The 15999-nt window shown below is 37.9% G+C and overlaps 1 protein-coding gene across 2 annotated transcripts in view; it reads right to left on the reverse strand.

Moving 5' to 3' along the window:
• Positions 1-8494, reverse strand: part of SLC26A7 (solute carrier family 26 member 7) — a 52216-nt gene extending 43722 nt beyond the window's left edge. For both annotated transcript variants that reach the window (XM_087706870.1, XM_087706869.1), the window contains exon 1: positions 8034-8494. In XM_087706870.1, coding sequence (XP_087562996.1) covers positions 8034-8226 — 193 coding nt within the window. In that variant the 5' untranslated portion in view covers positions 8227-8494. The remainder of the gene's footprint in view (positions 1-8033) is intronic.
• Between the last annotated feature and the right edge of the window lie 7505 nt (positions 8495-15999).

Genomic DNA, 15999 nt, shown 5'->3' on the forward strand with positions numbered 1-15999 from the left:
TTTGAATTACCATATTCCTCAATGTTTTCAACAATGTCAGAATTTCTAATGTACTGCCTCCACTGGAAAAATTCCTTAAAATTCAGGGAGATTTACAGAGATGCATCTGTCTTGAAAGTAGCCCATGGTGAACTGTTTATCACAATCAAACATCAGGAGTTGATCATAATGTTTTAGGATATTTTGTATTATAAAAATTATTTTAGAAAATTGGTTAAATTTCAGTTCCAGCCGAGTCATGGGTTCTAGATTTAGACACATGCTGTAAATTAATCTATTTGAGGAAATTTAATTCAAAATTTCAACAATGCATCCTTTCTCCCCTTGCTGACAAACTGAAGAGTTTTAGTGGTATATGCCATCTTTCATTTTCTGTATACAGAGTTCTGCAGTTCTCTTTTAAATGGACATACATGTTAGTACCGTGCTTAAACTGACAATTTGGTTACACATGTTTCAGATGACCAATGCACAAGGCAATTTATAGATTGAATGAAGCTCTCATGGATACATATGATCCATTTCTCTGATTTTTTTTTATAGATTGAATGAAGCTCTCATGAATACATGTGATCCATTTCTCTGATTTTTTTTAAAGTACACATTTCAAGTGGCCCAAGAAAGAATGCCTTTGCCAACTTATGAAGCCTTTAAATTCTTTGACTTTCTAAGAAACCCATAATCCAAAGGAAAGATAAGTGAGCTTCATTAGGTAGCTATGACTAAATCCTTTGCTAGAAAATTCTATTGTGAAAGCACAGATTAGGTGCTTTTAATTTAGTGGAAATTACTAAAGAGCAGGGATAGGAACTAGTGAAAACTTTAAATATATATATATTAATAAGCTACCATATTTTTCGGAGTATAAGACGCACCGGAGTATAAGATGTAGCCAAGTTTTGAAGAGGCATTTTTTTAAAAAAGTAGGTAGATAGAGGGATAGAGAGGGAGAGAAAGAGAGAGAAATAGAGTAGGTAGATAGGGAGAGAGAGAGAGTATTTAGGTAGGTAAGTAGATAAAAGGATAGAGAGAGAGAGAGAAATAGAGAAAGAGAAATACAGTAGGGAGGGAGGGAGAGTGTGTAGATAGGTAGATAGGTAGAGGGAGAGAGAGAGAGAAATACAGTAGATAGGGAGGGAGGGAGGGAGAGAGAGTAGGTAAGTTGATAGGTATATATGTAGATAGAGGGGAGAGAGAGAGAGAAATACAGTAGGTAGGTAGGGAGAGAGAGAGTAGGTAGGTAGGCAGGTAGGTAGGTAGGTAGGTAGGCAGGCAGGCAGGAAGATGTTTCCAGGTGTATTTATCCATGTGCTGGAGAAGGAAATAGCTGACAACCTGTAGCACCTAAAACTTTGTTCCTGCTGGGACAGCACTTGATCAATGTAATTCTCATCAACCACTCTAACTAAACAGCTTTCCGAAAAGGGGGGGGGTGTTGCACTCTGCAAACCTCCCCAAAATGGCCCGTTTTTCGCAAAAACAGGCCGGTTTTTTTTTAGGCATGAATAGCCTTTGGGGAGCTTGCAGAATGCTCCTGCAAGGGGGGGGGCAAAAACGAGCAAAAACGAGCAAAAACGAGCAAAAACAGCCCATTTTTCACAAAAATGGGCCATTTTTTGGTCAAAAGAATTGCATGCATAGCCTTATGAAGGCTTATAGAGTGCTGCTGGAGGCTGGGGGGGGGGGCAAAAGATGGCCGTTTTTTGCTCATTTCTGCCTTCCCCAGTCCCCAGTTGTCAGAAAGCCTCCATAAGGCTATGCATGGCCATTTTGATGAAGGGGACAGGGCTTCAGGAGGCAAAAAATGTTGTATTCAGTGCATAAGACGCACCCAGATTTTCAGCCTTTTTTTAGAGGAAAAAAGGTGCATCTTATACTCTGAAAAATACGCTATGTTACTTAAAATGAACAGCTTCAAAGGAATCTGGGGATTAAAATAAACCTCTGTCTCTGGCACCTATAGCCTATAACAGTGATGGCTAACCTTGTTGTCCTCAGGTGCTGAAAGTGCATGTGCGCGCACGACAGCATGTGTGCATGTGCCCACACCCATAATACCATGGGTGTGCAACACCCTACTGTGCTCCCCGCCACCTGCACATGTGCATGCAACCTTCACTACTCCCCACCCCACCCCGCACATGTGTGCATGATCCCCCGCACCCTGTTTTGGGCCTAGCAGGCCTCCCTGAAGCCTCCTGGGACCAAAAATGGGATGCCTCACTCTGTCCCCACCTGCATGCCTACACTGTTACATGTGTTATGTCCGCCTTGTATGCAGCTTTATTCCTCTCTAGCATTCATCTCCATTGTTCAGTGATGCATTTCCTGCCTCTCTAGGATTTATCTCTATCTGCTCCTGTGAGGCACTTCTTGTTCCTGTTGGACGTATATGGTTATATTCTCGATGGCTTGTATAGTGTTTTAACTGTATTTTGATTCAACAGCACTTGCTGCAGAGACCCGAAAATCAACTGGCCGGCAGGAGGTACATGCGAGGTGGAGCTCAGCTGGGGTGACGGCTCGCATGCCATTAGAGAGGCCTCTGTGTTCTACCTGTGGCACGTGTGCCATAGGTTCGCCATCACTGGACTATGATCTTGGAGAAAGTGATTTAGAGAAAAATCAAAGAGAGATATAAAACAATTCTATTTTATTCTCAAGTCAGAACATCTGGTCAAACAAGTGTTTGGGAATCTAGTGAACTCCAATCAAGTTAACATATACAATTAATTACTTTTCTAATCATAGGTCAATCAATGATGCCACAACACGAATCTCTCAAACAATTTACCTTCACCATTCTATTGGAACAGTTCGTATAATTTTTCTTGGATAAGAAAATGATTCAGAGATTTGTAGAACTGTATAATTGTAAAAATCTACTTAGTTAAGAATAAAATGATATATGATAATAAAAAAGTTAAAATAATATATTCATTTAAAATATTTAAGTCCAACTACTTGCACATTGCAAATTAAAATATCCCTGTTCATATCCTTTTCAAAGATACCTCTCATGGGTGGAAACAGTCTTTCTTGGGTCTCTATTCCATGAATTAATCATTTTGTTCAAAATCCAAATTAATTTAATCCTCTGATTATGGAAAGTGTCACCAAGCAGCATCAAAATTAGTTCTTTAGAGACTGAAAAAATATGGCCTATTGCATCATTTATCTGTTAAAAGATAAGCAGCAAGATTATTTTAACAACTATTCTTATAGTATTTATGAAACAGTTTTGATCAACTGATGTAAGCATGTTGATAGCTCTCAAAATGACACAAAGATTTTGGGGCTGGCGACAGAGACAGAGGAAGAATATTAGTTGGGAATTTTTTAAAAAAAAATCTTAACTCAAGAGATGAAATGTAATCATGCAAAAGAGCATGTTATATTTTCTTGAGGCATATAGCTTCATTTATTATGTATGATTTTGCTGAAGGAAGAATGCACCAATACACTTTAATTTGTTTCAAAACTATTGTAACTAACCAAAGATTGAATCCATTCAGGTACTACTAATTTTTGTATTCTATTCCATAGTTCTGCCAGGAAAGCAAAAGAACTGACCTCACAGTATCTTTAATATCTGCCTTAAATCTCAATTCTTTACCAATTACCTTAGCAGAACATATGCCTAGGCTTGGAGAATGGTAACTATTGTATGCGTTTGATTGCTTATCAACATTTGCAGCAGACAACGAGAGGATTTGAAACATAGTGGATGGCTATGGTTGGAAAGGCTGCAGGTGATCCTCCTGAGATCCATTTTCCTGGCAGGGGACTTCAGGAGGCCGTTGCAGCCACAAATGGAGCTCCGGAGCCTGTTTTTGCTGGCAGAGTGCTCTGGCCATCACAGGTGTCTCCCAACATGAGTGACATCAAGCTGGCCATGCCCACCCTGGCCACGCCCACCCCAGCCCCCTCGAGGTCAAACACAACCCTGATGCGGCCCTCAATGAAATCAAGTTTGACACCCTTGCTTTAGAGGATGTAATCAAAGCAATGCTTATTAAATTTTAATGAAACCAAACTAGTTATATTAGCTAGCACTTTAATACCTTATCTTAGTTTAATACTGTATGACTTCAACAGGCTTAAACAGCAGGCAAATTCAACAGGATGACAGTCAATGATTTTGTGTCCAAATAAGAAAAATCATCTGCATTATCACAACATTGGAGAGACCTGGCTTAGCAGGAGTACATACGAGAAAGATTCAAGAGTACCAGCTAAATATAAGTAACTTATGTGATTCAACAGTTAAAAAGTCAATATGGTGATAAAGTAGATGATTTTCATGAAATTTCCCAGGTTTAACACCTGACGTTTTCAGATTTACCGGAAAAGATAGACTGCAACTGATGAAACCAAAATTCTGCTGTGAAGTGTATTGCCAGTCAGAGGGCACAGCCAAAGAACTGTGCTTTTCAATCCTCTGGTTTTTGATTTGGCAGATGTATATGATAATAAATTATGCAATCCCAATGGATGAGCCCTAGACAGCCTCATTAAGGAGGCCATTAAAATGTTTAATGTGGGACAAGTTAAGGAAAGCAACAAGCGGATTCTACCAAGTATCAACTGCAGGTAGGAAAAATAAACACCTATCACTCTCTTTAACAGGGCTGGTAAAGCACAGTTAGGCAAGCATAGGTGAATGTTTTGAATAGGTTAGTCACCTGTCAGATCTTGAGTGTCTGACCATTTCAGAAACCCTCATCTCACAGATCACAGGGGCAGAGAAGGGATTGCAAGACACACTGGAAATTCTCTCTCTCTCCTACAGAGCTGCCTCCTGCTTTATCCCATGCCCATCTCTATGCCTGCAACCTGGCAAGAAGCATAGAGAGAAATGAAAACAAACAACTGATAACTAGTGAGTTCTGTTCTGAATAACTGTTGTTGTCAGCAACAGCAAATGGCAGAAACAAAGGACAGGCAATTCTGCTCATCTCCCCAAAGTAGTAAAAACAGTGCAAGCTACAAACATAAAACCTATTTTGGGGGTTAGAAACCCAGTTATGTATTTATTGGTGACATCAGTAACACATAGATGGCAGGTTCAAGTCATACAGCATAGGTTAGCTCATTCATAAAAGCAACAGGTTCAGTGCTCATTTTCAAAGGCTACTAGTGTGTGTGTGTGTGTGTGTGTGTGTGTGTGTGTGTGTATGTATGTATGTATTTCTCAACATATGACTATAACAAAGTCTGCCCAGTAAGGGCATAAGTTGTAACAGTTGTAAAATAGTTTGGTCATTTGACCATCCCAATTTTACAACTTTTTTGCAGGGATCATTAAGCAAACACCATGGTTTGCTATGGGCATAGTTTTGCCAAAATTTGGAAGTGCCAATTTTCAGTACAACCATCATAAAATATGGTCATCTGACTGCAGGATGCTGTAAACAACTGCAAATATATCTGGGATGCTGCGTGCTCAAAGTGCAGTCATATAACCATGGGAAATTCAACTTTCCGAACTTTGGATCTAGATCTTAATAGCCCCAAGGTAAGTCCATCATAATCAACCAGACCATGGTTGGGTTTCTGCCAGTTCTAACCTCTTGAGGTTCCACAAATCTTCAGTGCCGTTTAGAACCGGTTCCAGCTCCCTCCCCCCCACCCATCCGCACATCATCAAGATGAAGAGCGAGAGGAGGAATTCTGGGAGTTGAAGTCCACAAGTCTTAAAGCTGTCACGTTTGAACACCCTTGGGTTTTTTTTCTAAAGGGTTAGGAGTGCAAGGGTCTTGTAACTTGACAGCTTTAAGACTTGCGTGCTTCAAATGCCAGAGTTTCTGAGCCAACATTTTGGTTGCTAAGCAAGAGCGTTGTTAAGTGAGTTTCACCACATTTTACAAGCTGGCCATGCCCACCCATTCACATGGCTGGCAAGCCACTCCTACCTGGTCACATGGCCAGCAAGCCACTCCCACAAAGCAGGCCACACCCACAGAAGAGGTTCTAAAATATTTTAAAACCCACCACTGAACCAGACATAAGTTAAGAACTACCTGTATAAGGAACCTGTGTATGTTTTGATACCTACAATAATCCAAAATAGCAACCCAGTTGCCAAAGGTTAGATAAATGCCAATCCATGACCATATTTATTCTAAATTGGGTTTACAGCAAAATCTATGTTGGGGATAAAAAGGAGCATGCTACATCCTAACTGGACAGCTAAATATAACTTCCGGTTGCATTATCTACAGGCTGGGTTTATAACAAAATCATAGGACATATGATATAAAACATTTATTGGGGAATGTTTATGGCATGGTTAGGAAACAAACTCAGAGTAAACAGCACTGAACTAGATAAATGTAAGTATATAAATCAGTTTCTATGTTTTTAAGGAAATCACTTTTTTCCAGTATCAGATATGTTTTTTTAAAGTTTAACTCTTCCATTCATATAGTGCCTTTCTCACTGACTGAGAATTCTGGGAGTTGTAGTCCCAGCACATCTGGGAAGAATTAAATTGGGGAAAGCTGCCATAACTAGTAAAAATCCTGCTCTGTGGAAGTTCACAGAAAGGACAGAAATAAGTACCCATGTCGCCTTTTTTTAAAGCTCATTATTTTAGTTGGCTTCTAAAATATCATTACTAGCACCATTTAATATGCTATTCTTTGTATCAATATATCAGAGAACAAGGTTTTTTTTATAGTACTACAGTATTAAGGTCTTCAACTTAAATCATGTCAATGCAGATGTTACTAATTATTCCAAAAGTACAAGTACGTACACAAACCAGATGATTCCAGCTGCAGAATAATTCAATTAAAGGAGTGCTTATAATTTCCAAGACATGAATGAAAACTAGACCAAGCTGTTAGGGAATCTGAAAAAGCAGCCATCAGAAAGCTTTTGCTTCTGAATGATTTATATTCCATTTTAATTTTTGATCCCAGGCAGAAATCCCCCAAAATACCATAATGTGAGAAATCTTTAGCTATTGTATTTTTTTTTTTATCTATCACCTGCACACACACAAAATGGCATATATAGGCCAGGATTATTCTTATCAATGGTGATTAACTGAATTGGACTGCTATCTTTGTTTAGTTCTACAAGAAAAGATGTCATTGTGATGATGATATAGGGTAGTTATTTAGAAAAAATAAGGCATCACAGCCTTGGCCTTTTATATCCAGAAAGTTTATGGCTTGAAGGTCACCATTTTCAAAGGAATACCAGATAATGCTCAAAGTAATACTTTTTTTATTTTATTGTTTTCATAGTTTGAGGAAGAGAAGGAAAACTACTACATTAAGAATGAAATGCTGAATATTCATAAAACAGTGTTTTGCAACATTCTCTCTCTCTCTCTCTCTCTCTCTCTCTCTCTCACACACACACACACACACACACACACACACACACACACACACACACACACAAACACTATTTCAGTATAATTTCAACCTAAAGCATAAGCCCTTTCACTAAGGTTTAGATCAAAGGCATAATGCTAGGTATCTACAATCCTCTTTTTGATGTTGCACAATGCAGTTTTTCAACCACAAATAAAATAAAAGTAATAAGATTATGTAACTGGTTGCCTAATAAACTATTATTGAAGTTAGCCTTTCTTTTATAAAAACAAAGATAAACCTCTTTGCACAGATATGAAGAGAAGAAATTGAAAGACAAGCTACATCTATTATGTAAACCACCACAATGATCATATGCGTGTACATGTATGTACACAGAAATGTATGATGAACATTGTTTGCAAGTTATAGAGGTACACTGTTGTTCAATAGCCAGTCCATAAAACTGTTTTAAGTCAACAGAATCAAGAGTAATTATTCCCATTTAAAATTAAAATCGCCCAAAATAAGGCCCAATAAATATAATGCGAGATGCTTCAAGAGAAACAGAGGTTTGGAAAAGCAAAGGTGCCCATCTCCATTTTTAAAAACCCCATTAAGTCAGCAAACAGATCTTCTACTTTCAAGGCTAGAGCAGTTCAGTTTAAACAATACAAGTCACTGACACAGTTTTTAACACAGTACCTTGTGTCACCTGTTGAACTGCCAACATCATCCCAGAAACTATATCAGGCAGCAGGTCCATTTTCCAACAATAGTGTGGTGCCCACTCCAAAAGAGGCAGCCTGTTTACACACCAGAGTTTGAGGTTTTTGTAGCGAAAGGCATGGATCTTCCTCCATATGGCATTTTCCTGTTTCCTCTTTGCTTCTGTCATGCTTTATTTCCACTTTCCTCCTTCCCTTGGTATATTCCTTTTTTCTGTGAAGAAGGGGGGAAGGAAAACACACCTCTATGGAATTGCACCAGATTTGTGTGAAGCTTCTATCAGATTATAGTTTCAGACCACAAGAGAAACACAGCATTTGCTTGCTTGCTAAGTATATTTTCAACTGTGTAAGTATCTAAAGTCTTATAGACAACATAGAACAGAAATACTCCCAGTGCTATTACAGTTTATGGCTCGCTTTGCAATCATTCTCCTCCTTATATTCACTGTAGTGCTTATGCTTTTGGCCTGGATCCAGAATTAAAATGAAGTTGTGCTGGGCGTTTGTTCATGTGGGATGAGCTATGCTAATGTAATCAGGAAGTGCCCAGTTAGACATGAGTTTCCTTGCCAACCATTATTTTAAAAAAAAAACCTGTTACTGTGAGAAAAAACAAAAGCAAAAATTTGCCCATGGCAAAGATTCATCAGTGCATTAAATTCCAATGCTACTAAACATATTTTGCAACTTTAGCTGGATTCTGTTTTCTCGTTTTTTTTTTCTTTCCTGCAACATGATAGGTTACTTAAAGCATTCCCTTTTGAAAAAAAAGAGTTGAGATTACTTTGTTCTTGGCACAGTTGATACCTGTTGAAAAGGCACAGCAGTTTCTCTGGTAAATTGGAAGAAAAAGTAAAATGTTGGGGTTGTCATTTGGTCTGAAAAGATGAACTCTCACCTGGCCTGTTTCTGTGGGTTTAAAAAAAGGCTTGTTATGAAGAAATTGTCAGGCGCTCTGATCTTGACCAGTTCAATATTAATATGGTCATGTATCTATAGTTGCCACTGATTAAAGTATCAATAAAGGAACAACTTGAAAAGCTGCTTCAAAAGCTGCCAGGACAAGAAGTCACCTTATGCCAGAATCTGAGTCCTAGTCCATTTTGGCTGCTGTGAGGACCCAAGCTCTCTGCTCTGAGGACGAACTGATAGGGCTCAGTAAATTTCAAAACTGGTGTACAAAAAAAACCAGTCAAGCTGAGCTCTGACTCAGACAAAAACAACCTTAAGATCAACCAGTCATTTCCTTGTGACTTGGGAACAAGAAATTAGAAAATAAAAAATAATTGAGTATGGAAGACAACAGGCATCCCTACTTGCAAGGGTGAAATTCAACCAGTTCTGACAGGTTCTGGAGAACCGGTAGTGGAAATTTTGAGCAGTTCGGAGAACCGGCAAATACCACCTCTGGCTGGCCCCAGAGTGGGGAGGAAATGGAGATTTTGCAATATCCTTCCCCCAGGATTGGGGAGGGAATGGGGATTTTGCAGTATCTTTCCCCTGGAGAGGGATGGGAAAGGAGATTTTGCAGTATCCTCCCCCTGCCACACCCACCAAGCCATGGCCACAGAACCAGTAGTAAAAAAGATTGAATTTCACCACTGCCTACTTGTTTTGGCTTCAACTCTGTGACGCTGTAAAGTAAAACGTGGCGGGGGGCGTGTTAAATAAATGCTCGAAAGGTTTTTTTTTCATAAAAGGGTTGTTTTTTTAGTGTTTTAATCCACCCTATTTCTTGTCAATTCTGGAGGTATTTCTAACCTGAAGCTGTCCACCATAGAATATACCTGTTCTGTTTTAAATCAGGAAAAATACATTATCACAAGGTGTAAATGTCTGTTGTCATCTTAACCTGATACCTGCATATTATCCTTTCATGGTGAATTGTGCTTAAGATCGGCATTTTTACCATCTGTGATGGTGAACCTATGGCACGTATGCCACAGGTGGAATGCAGCACCTCTCTGTGAGCACACGAGCCATCACCCCAGTTCAGCCCGGCTACGCATGCGCCTCCCATCAGCCAGCTGGTCTTCAGGTCTCTGCCACACATGCATGGGGTGGGTCGCATGCACTTGGGGGCTGGAGCACATGCGGTGGGGGCTTGTGTACACATACATGCGTGAGGGGTGGGGTGCATGCACAGGCCCATGTGCACATTGCATTTTGGGGGTTCAGATGCGCGCACACGCATTCACTCCCACACATGCACATTTTGGACACTCGGTCCGGAAAAGGTTAGCCATCACTGATTTATGGTATTTCCAACACTGCAACTCTTCTTATCCAGCAGTAATATAGCCTGACAAAATTCTATACTGCTTTTCTGTCAATTGCATCCAGGCAGATCCAGCACTGATTCCTGCTCATGCAGAACAAAGTCAGCAGTTTCCCACCAACGTTGGTGGTACCTATCAATCTACTCCCAAACAATGCTTTCAAACTGCTAGGTGAGCAGAGCTACGGACAAGAGATGGGAACTCACTGTGTCCTGCAGAGCTAGACTCAAACCACTAGAGTGTTGGCAATTGATCAGCATATCTAGCATCTGCTTTTCCTGCATCAGATGAGGAGAGCATATCTTTCTCCTTCTGTTCTCTTTTCTGATGAAAGCAACTTTTGCCAAAAGCACCAAAAACTGGTTCAATGATCGTGGGATTACTGTGCTTGATTGGCCTCTCCATTCTTCCTCCATACTTTGGGTCCTTGGTTTCCAAATGAGATGCAAAAGTTGCTCTCATCAGAAAAGAGGTATTTGGACCACTGAGCAACAGGACTTTGGACCACTGTGCTTCATTAAGACTAGGGTCAACGCAGCTGTCTACCAGGAGATTTTGGAGCACTTCATGCTTCCTTCTGCAGACGAGATTTATGGGGATGCTGACTTCATTTTCTAGCTGCCCACACTGCCAAAAGCACCAAAACCTGATTCAATGACTGTTGGATTACTGTGCTCGATTGGCCAGCAAACTCACCTGACTTGAACCCCATAGAGAATCTATGGGGCATTGCCAAGAGAAAGATGAGAGACATGAGACCAAACAATGCAGAAGAGCTGAAGACTACTATTGAAGCATCCTGGTCTTCCATAACACCTCAGCAATGCCACAATCTGATAGCTTCCATGCCATGCTGCATTGAGGCAGTAATTGCTGCAAAAGGGGCCCAAACCAAGTACTGAGTACATATACATGCTTATACTTTTCAGAGGTCCGATATTGTTCTATGTACAATCCTTGTTTTATTGATTGCAGGTAATATTCTAATTTTCTGAGATGGTGGATTTGGGGTTTTCATGAGCTGTACGCCATAATCATCACAATTATGACAAATCACGGCTTGAACTATCTTGCTTTGCATGTAATAAGTCTTATCTCATATATCAGTTTCACCTTTTAAGTTGCATTACTGAAATAAATGAACTTTTGCACGCTATTCTAATTTTTCGAGTTTCACCTGTATTTAAAGCATGCATGGGGGTAGTTTTTGTATTCTTATTTATTTTATTCATTTACAGTATTTACTGAAGCTTCTACATCGCTTCAATCAAACTGACTATAAGCAGCTTACAAGCTGTTGATAACACAAGTTAAATGTCAGCTAAATATGGCAAAGTTACAATCCTCAGACAAAGAACATAGAAACATTGTAGGCTTCCCAGAGACTTTGTGGAATCAGGCCATCGTAACAAATCTAACAAATAAATACTTTTTTTTTCTAAAGCAAAGCAAGATGAAGGAAAATGATTACCTGGATGAAGTGCCTATGAATTACATGCATAAGAAGGAACACAGAATATAAGCAATGTGTAAATGATACCAGTCATTCTCACCTTGTACACCTATTTAACAAGAGTTTGTTAGGATTTTGAATTTGGGGGAATATCTGTAGCTATAGAACCTACTGTAAAGTGTTTAAAGTGATAAACTTATAAAAGTAAATATCAGAAAATGCTGACATATTAGTTTGTCTACTTGAAGAGATGGATATTGTATCTGTACCTTGCAATATATTTATAACTGTTAAGAATTACCAGGAGTTTAAAAGACATCCAGTGGAGAGAGCAATAGACTGCATTTGTTATGATGGAAAAATTGGGATTTACATAGTATAATAATGTAAATAATTGAAGATACAGTGTGCCTTGCAGGGTAACTAATCTAGCCTTGATAAGTACAGCTACCTAGCTACACAATTTCTAATATGCAATTTGCACCCAGCATGTCTTATTTTATAGCTATTTAATCTCCTCTCCCCTACTGGAAGTTTATACAGCTAATATGCTTTCCATGGAGACCATTCTCTAAATATCTTTGATGCCTAGCTATTTCTTATTGTCCCTAACTTAAATACTTTCTTCCAGATGTTATTCTATTGAATATATGATTTTACTATAAAAGCCTAGGCATTTAGGCATTGTACATTGTATACTAGCATCAAAGAAAGAAGGAAATAAAGGCATTTTGTTAAAAGTATATACTATCCTTTTGTATTTACATGTAATGGAAACGATTAGGTAACTTCGTGAATGTCAAATAATCTAGGATATAGAACTCATTAAGGATTTTCTCCACCATCCTAATATGTAATGAACAACATTCAAATTAATCTGCTTTGCATAAAAGTCATTCATCTTTTTCTAAACTGCAGGTTTTAATTTTGACAAACTTCTAATCTTAGGTTATAGGAAACACAAGGCATCACTGATGAATGCACACATAACATTGCAAAATACAACAAGAGACAGATTATGGAATATAGATGCAAAAAGAATCTGAAGTTTCTTCAGTCTAAGGATGTCAGAAAGATTTATTTCACTGTTTCTTATGCTAAATGCAATTTCACATGTGGAGGAAGCTGAAGATGGACATCCTAGATCTCTTTCAATCAAAGTTCAGACCTGGATACTAGATAGAAATAATACTAATTGTGCTTATACATGCTTTTCAACTGAGCCTCCTAGTTCTTTTAAATTTCTTAACAGCATATACAGAGGTGGGTTGCGACCAATTCGGCTGAACTGGTAGTGGCGGTGGCGGGAGGCATACGCAGAAGCATCACGCGCAACAGAGAGCATGCACATGCAAAAGTGAACAGGTAGTAAAACCGGTACAAAGCCACCACTGAGCATATAGTATAATTGACTATAGCACTATTTCTCAACCTTGGGAACTTTGAAATGTGTGGGCTTCAGTTCCTGGAAGCTGGTGGTGGAATTCTGGCAGCTGAAGTCTACACATCTTAAAGTTCCCATGGTTGAGAAACACTGGATTGGAAGTATTCTTCTGAATTGCCTAAGGATTAGGAATTTATTTTACTTCTTCCTAAATTTATGTAGTTCTACTGGTATTAATGGAAGAAGAAAGCTCAAAACTATGATCCAGTAAGGATCTTAGGCATTCTAGATTATGGCAAAAATTTACTCAGTTAAAAGAAAAGCTTTCTTATTGAAGACAAAAAATTTCCTTTTAAAAATGAAGCATTACAGAAACTTTATTATACAATAAATAGATAGACAGAAGTTTAAATAAGTGATGTTAGATAAGGATTTCTTAAGTAAGGATGACTTGTATGTGCAATATGTTTGGTTGTTGCATTATAATTATTGAATCCTGAAAGGCTCCACAATCATTTTAAGATTTCATTTCTTCTGCACAGTGCTGTGGCTGCATAAGGGCACATATTTCGTTTAATTAGAAATTATATGCTATATGTGTTGATCTATTCACCCTTAATCAAATGCCACCAAAGCAGGCAAATATATCCAAGTCTCAATCAGAAATTATTCTTTAACATTTCCATTAAAGCACTTTCACATATTGCTGTCATGTGCTCTTTTCATAAGTGACTTGGACATAAAACACCTAAGTACTAATTATTTACACAAGTTATGTAAGTATCAAAATGTAAATAGCTCAGCAGCTTAAATTATATCACAAAAGAACATAAACTATGTAAATACATCTCCCAAAAGTATTTGTTCATTATGCCATTGAGGAAGTCCTTTTCTGATAATGAAAGCATTTTTACCTACAATTACACAAATACTTGATAACTACATTTGTTCAGAATGCTGAATCTCATGCAAGACCACATGGCTTCCAGTTTTGATTACAAAAGTGGAACCAAATTAGAAATTTTCCTGTCAATTTAAGGCAAAAATATGAAAATTTGTCCTAGATATTAAATGTGGACATAAATATGTCCTAGTTATTAAATATCTAATGCTAAAGGTATCTGTCTTTCTAAACTGTAAGCTTTCATGAGAGATGAGCAACAGCGACATCCAGTGGCATTTATAGATAAACTGATTCATTCTTCTCTAAATCAGTGTGATTTCTACTTTTCTGAATCTTGAATCTTGAATTCAAGATTGTCCAAGTTTGACATCGTTCCCCAGCTATCCAATCTACTACCATCAGTTGATACTGGAGTGTGATCTATAAAAAGAAAGAAGTATTTACTTTTTTTTTAAGTGAGTCAAGTAAAATTAGTCCCCACTAAGAAAATGAGTCTTAGCAGGACAAAGAAAGAGCCTCTGGTATTTTTTTATATACCAGACAAGTAACGTTAATGAAACACAATTATCTAAATAATAGGATGGATCAAGAAATTTCACTTAACAAATACTGGTTGTCATGGGCAGAAGACTGCAGGAAGACAATTAATATTCTCTTTAAATTAAGTAAATTTTAGAACAAAATGCAAGGATTGCAGAATAAAAGGGGAATTAATGAATTATTTTCCTACTTATTTCTTTTACAGAGGAGTTTCATCTGGATGCCAGAATCTTCCCCCTCATTTAATGGTTACTTTTTGATTCCAATCAAAGTTAAGCATGCATCCTTTTTATATGTAAATGTATTCATGGCCAAACAAATGTTCAGATTTCTCTTATTAAATGAGTGTGCATGTTTCAAAAATGTATTTTGGAGTCACCCCCAGGGTCTGAAATGCTTTTGAAATATTTCATCAGAATTTCTGCATGATTCTTTTTTCCTTGAGATCTTGGATTTCCTTCTTTGTAATTACCTCATATAATAAATCACAACATCAGTTAAGCAAGAGAAAAACAAATCCCCAAACGATTATTAGCTATGAGAGTTAAATAAAATCTTATTATCTAATGGAATTTTGCAGTACTGTTACACATGGTTGTGAATAGCCACATCCCTGTCTTGCAATGATAAATGATGCCGGTCAACATTAATAGGATACTTCAAAATTCAAAATAGTCCATTTAATTATTCAGCTAATACCTTTTCTAGAGTTTTGGATGTCAGATTAGTCATGCCACAACTTCTTGGAGACAATGAACTAAGGCTGAAAACAATAACTGAGGATGATTTAACGTCTAGTATGCAGAACAATTAGAATCCTCTGGGCTCACAGATCTTCCTGTTCTGTTGATAAGTGTAAAAGACCACCAACTATTTTGGAGTAGATCAAAACATTTGGCCATAGCCTGCTCATTTATGCACATTTGTCATTATCTTGCCCATCTAGGAGAGGGTGTATTTCCTTTCTGTAAGCAGAGCATGATATTTTAAAATAAGGGAATGTCCATGGGGTATGGTTAAAAAAGTAAAGATGATAACTACAAGAGTGTGATACTTGTAAAAAACCAAGAAGAAAAATTTAATTGCATCATCAAGGTCACTATTTTTTTTTAAACTACCTCCTGTGAGCCCCACTGATAGTGTGTGAGGGCCCTGAAATTATATGGCCTTATAAATCAAATGATGACGTTAATAATGATAATAACCTATTATAAACCCTCTTTAATATAATATCTCAGGCAGGCAGTGGTTTAAAACAATAATTCTTTCCATTTGTCCTTTTAATGTCCTTTAAATTTCCCTCTACAGAGAAAATGACCCTTTAATTGTCCCCCTCAGAGAAAATATATAACCTATCTCAAATAATGTGAATTTGGCAAA

This window comes from Thamnophis sirtalis, unplaced genomic scaffold (assembly GCF_051295495.1).
Source record: "Thamnophis sirtalis isolate CommonGarterSnake01/CBP01778 unplaced genomic scaffold, rThaSir2_p1.2 scaffold_2, whole genome shotgun sequence".
NCBI lineage: Eukaryota > Metazoa > Chordata > Lepidosauria > Squamata > Natricidae > Thamnophis > Thamnophis sirtalis.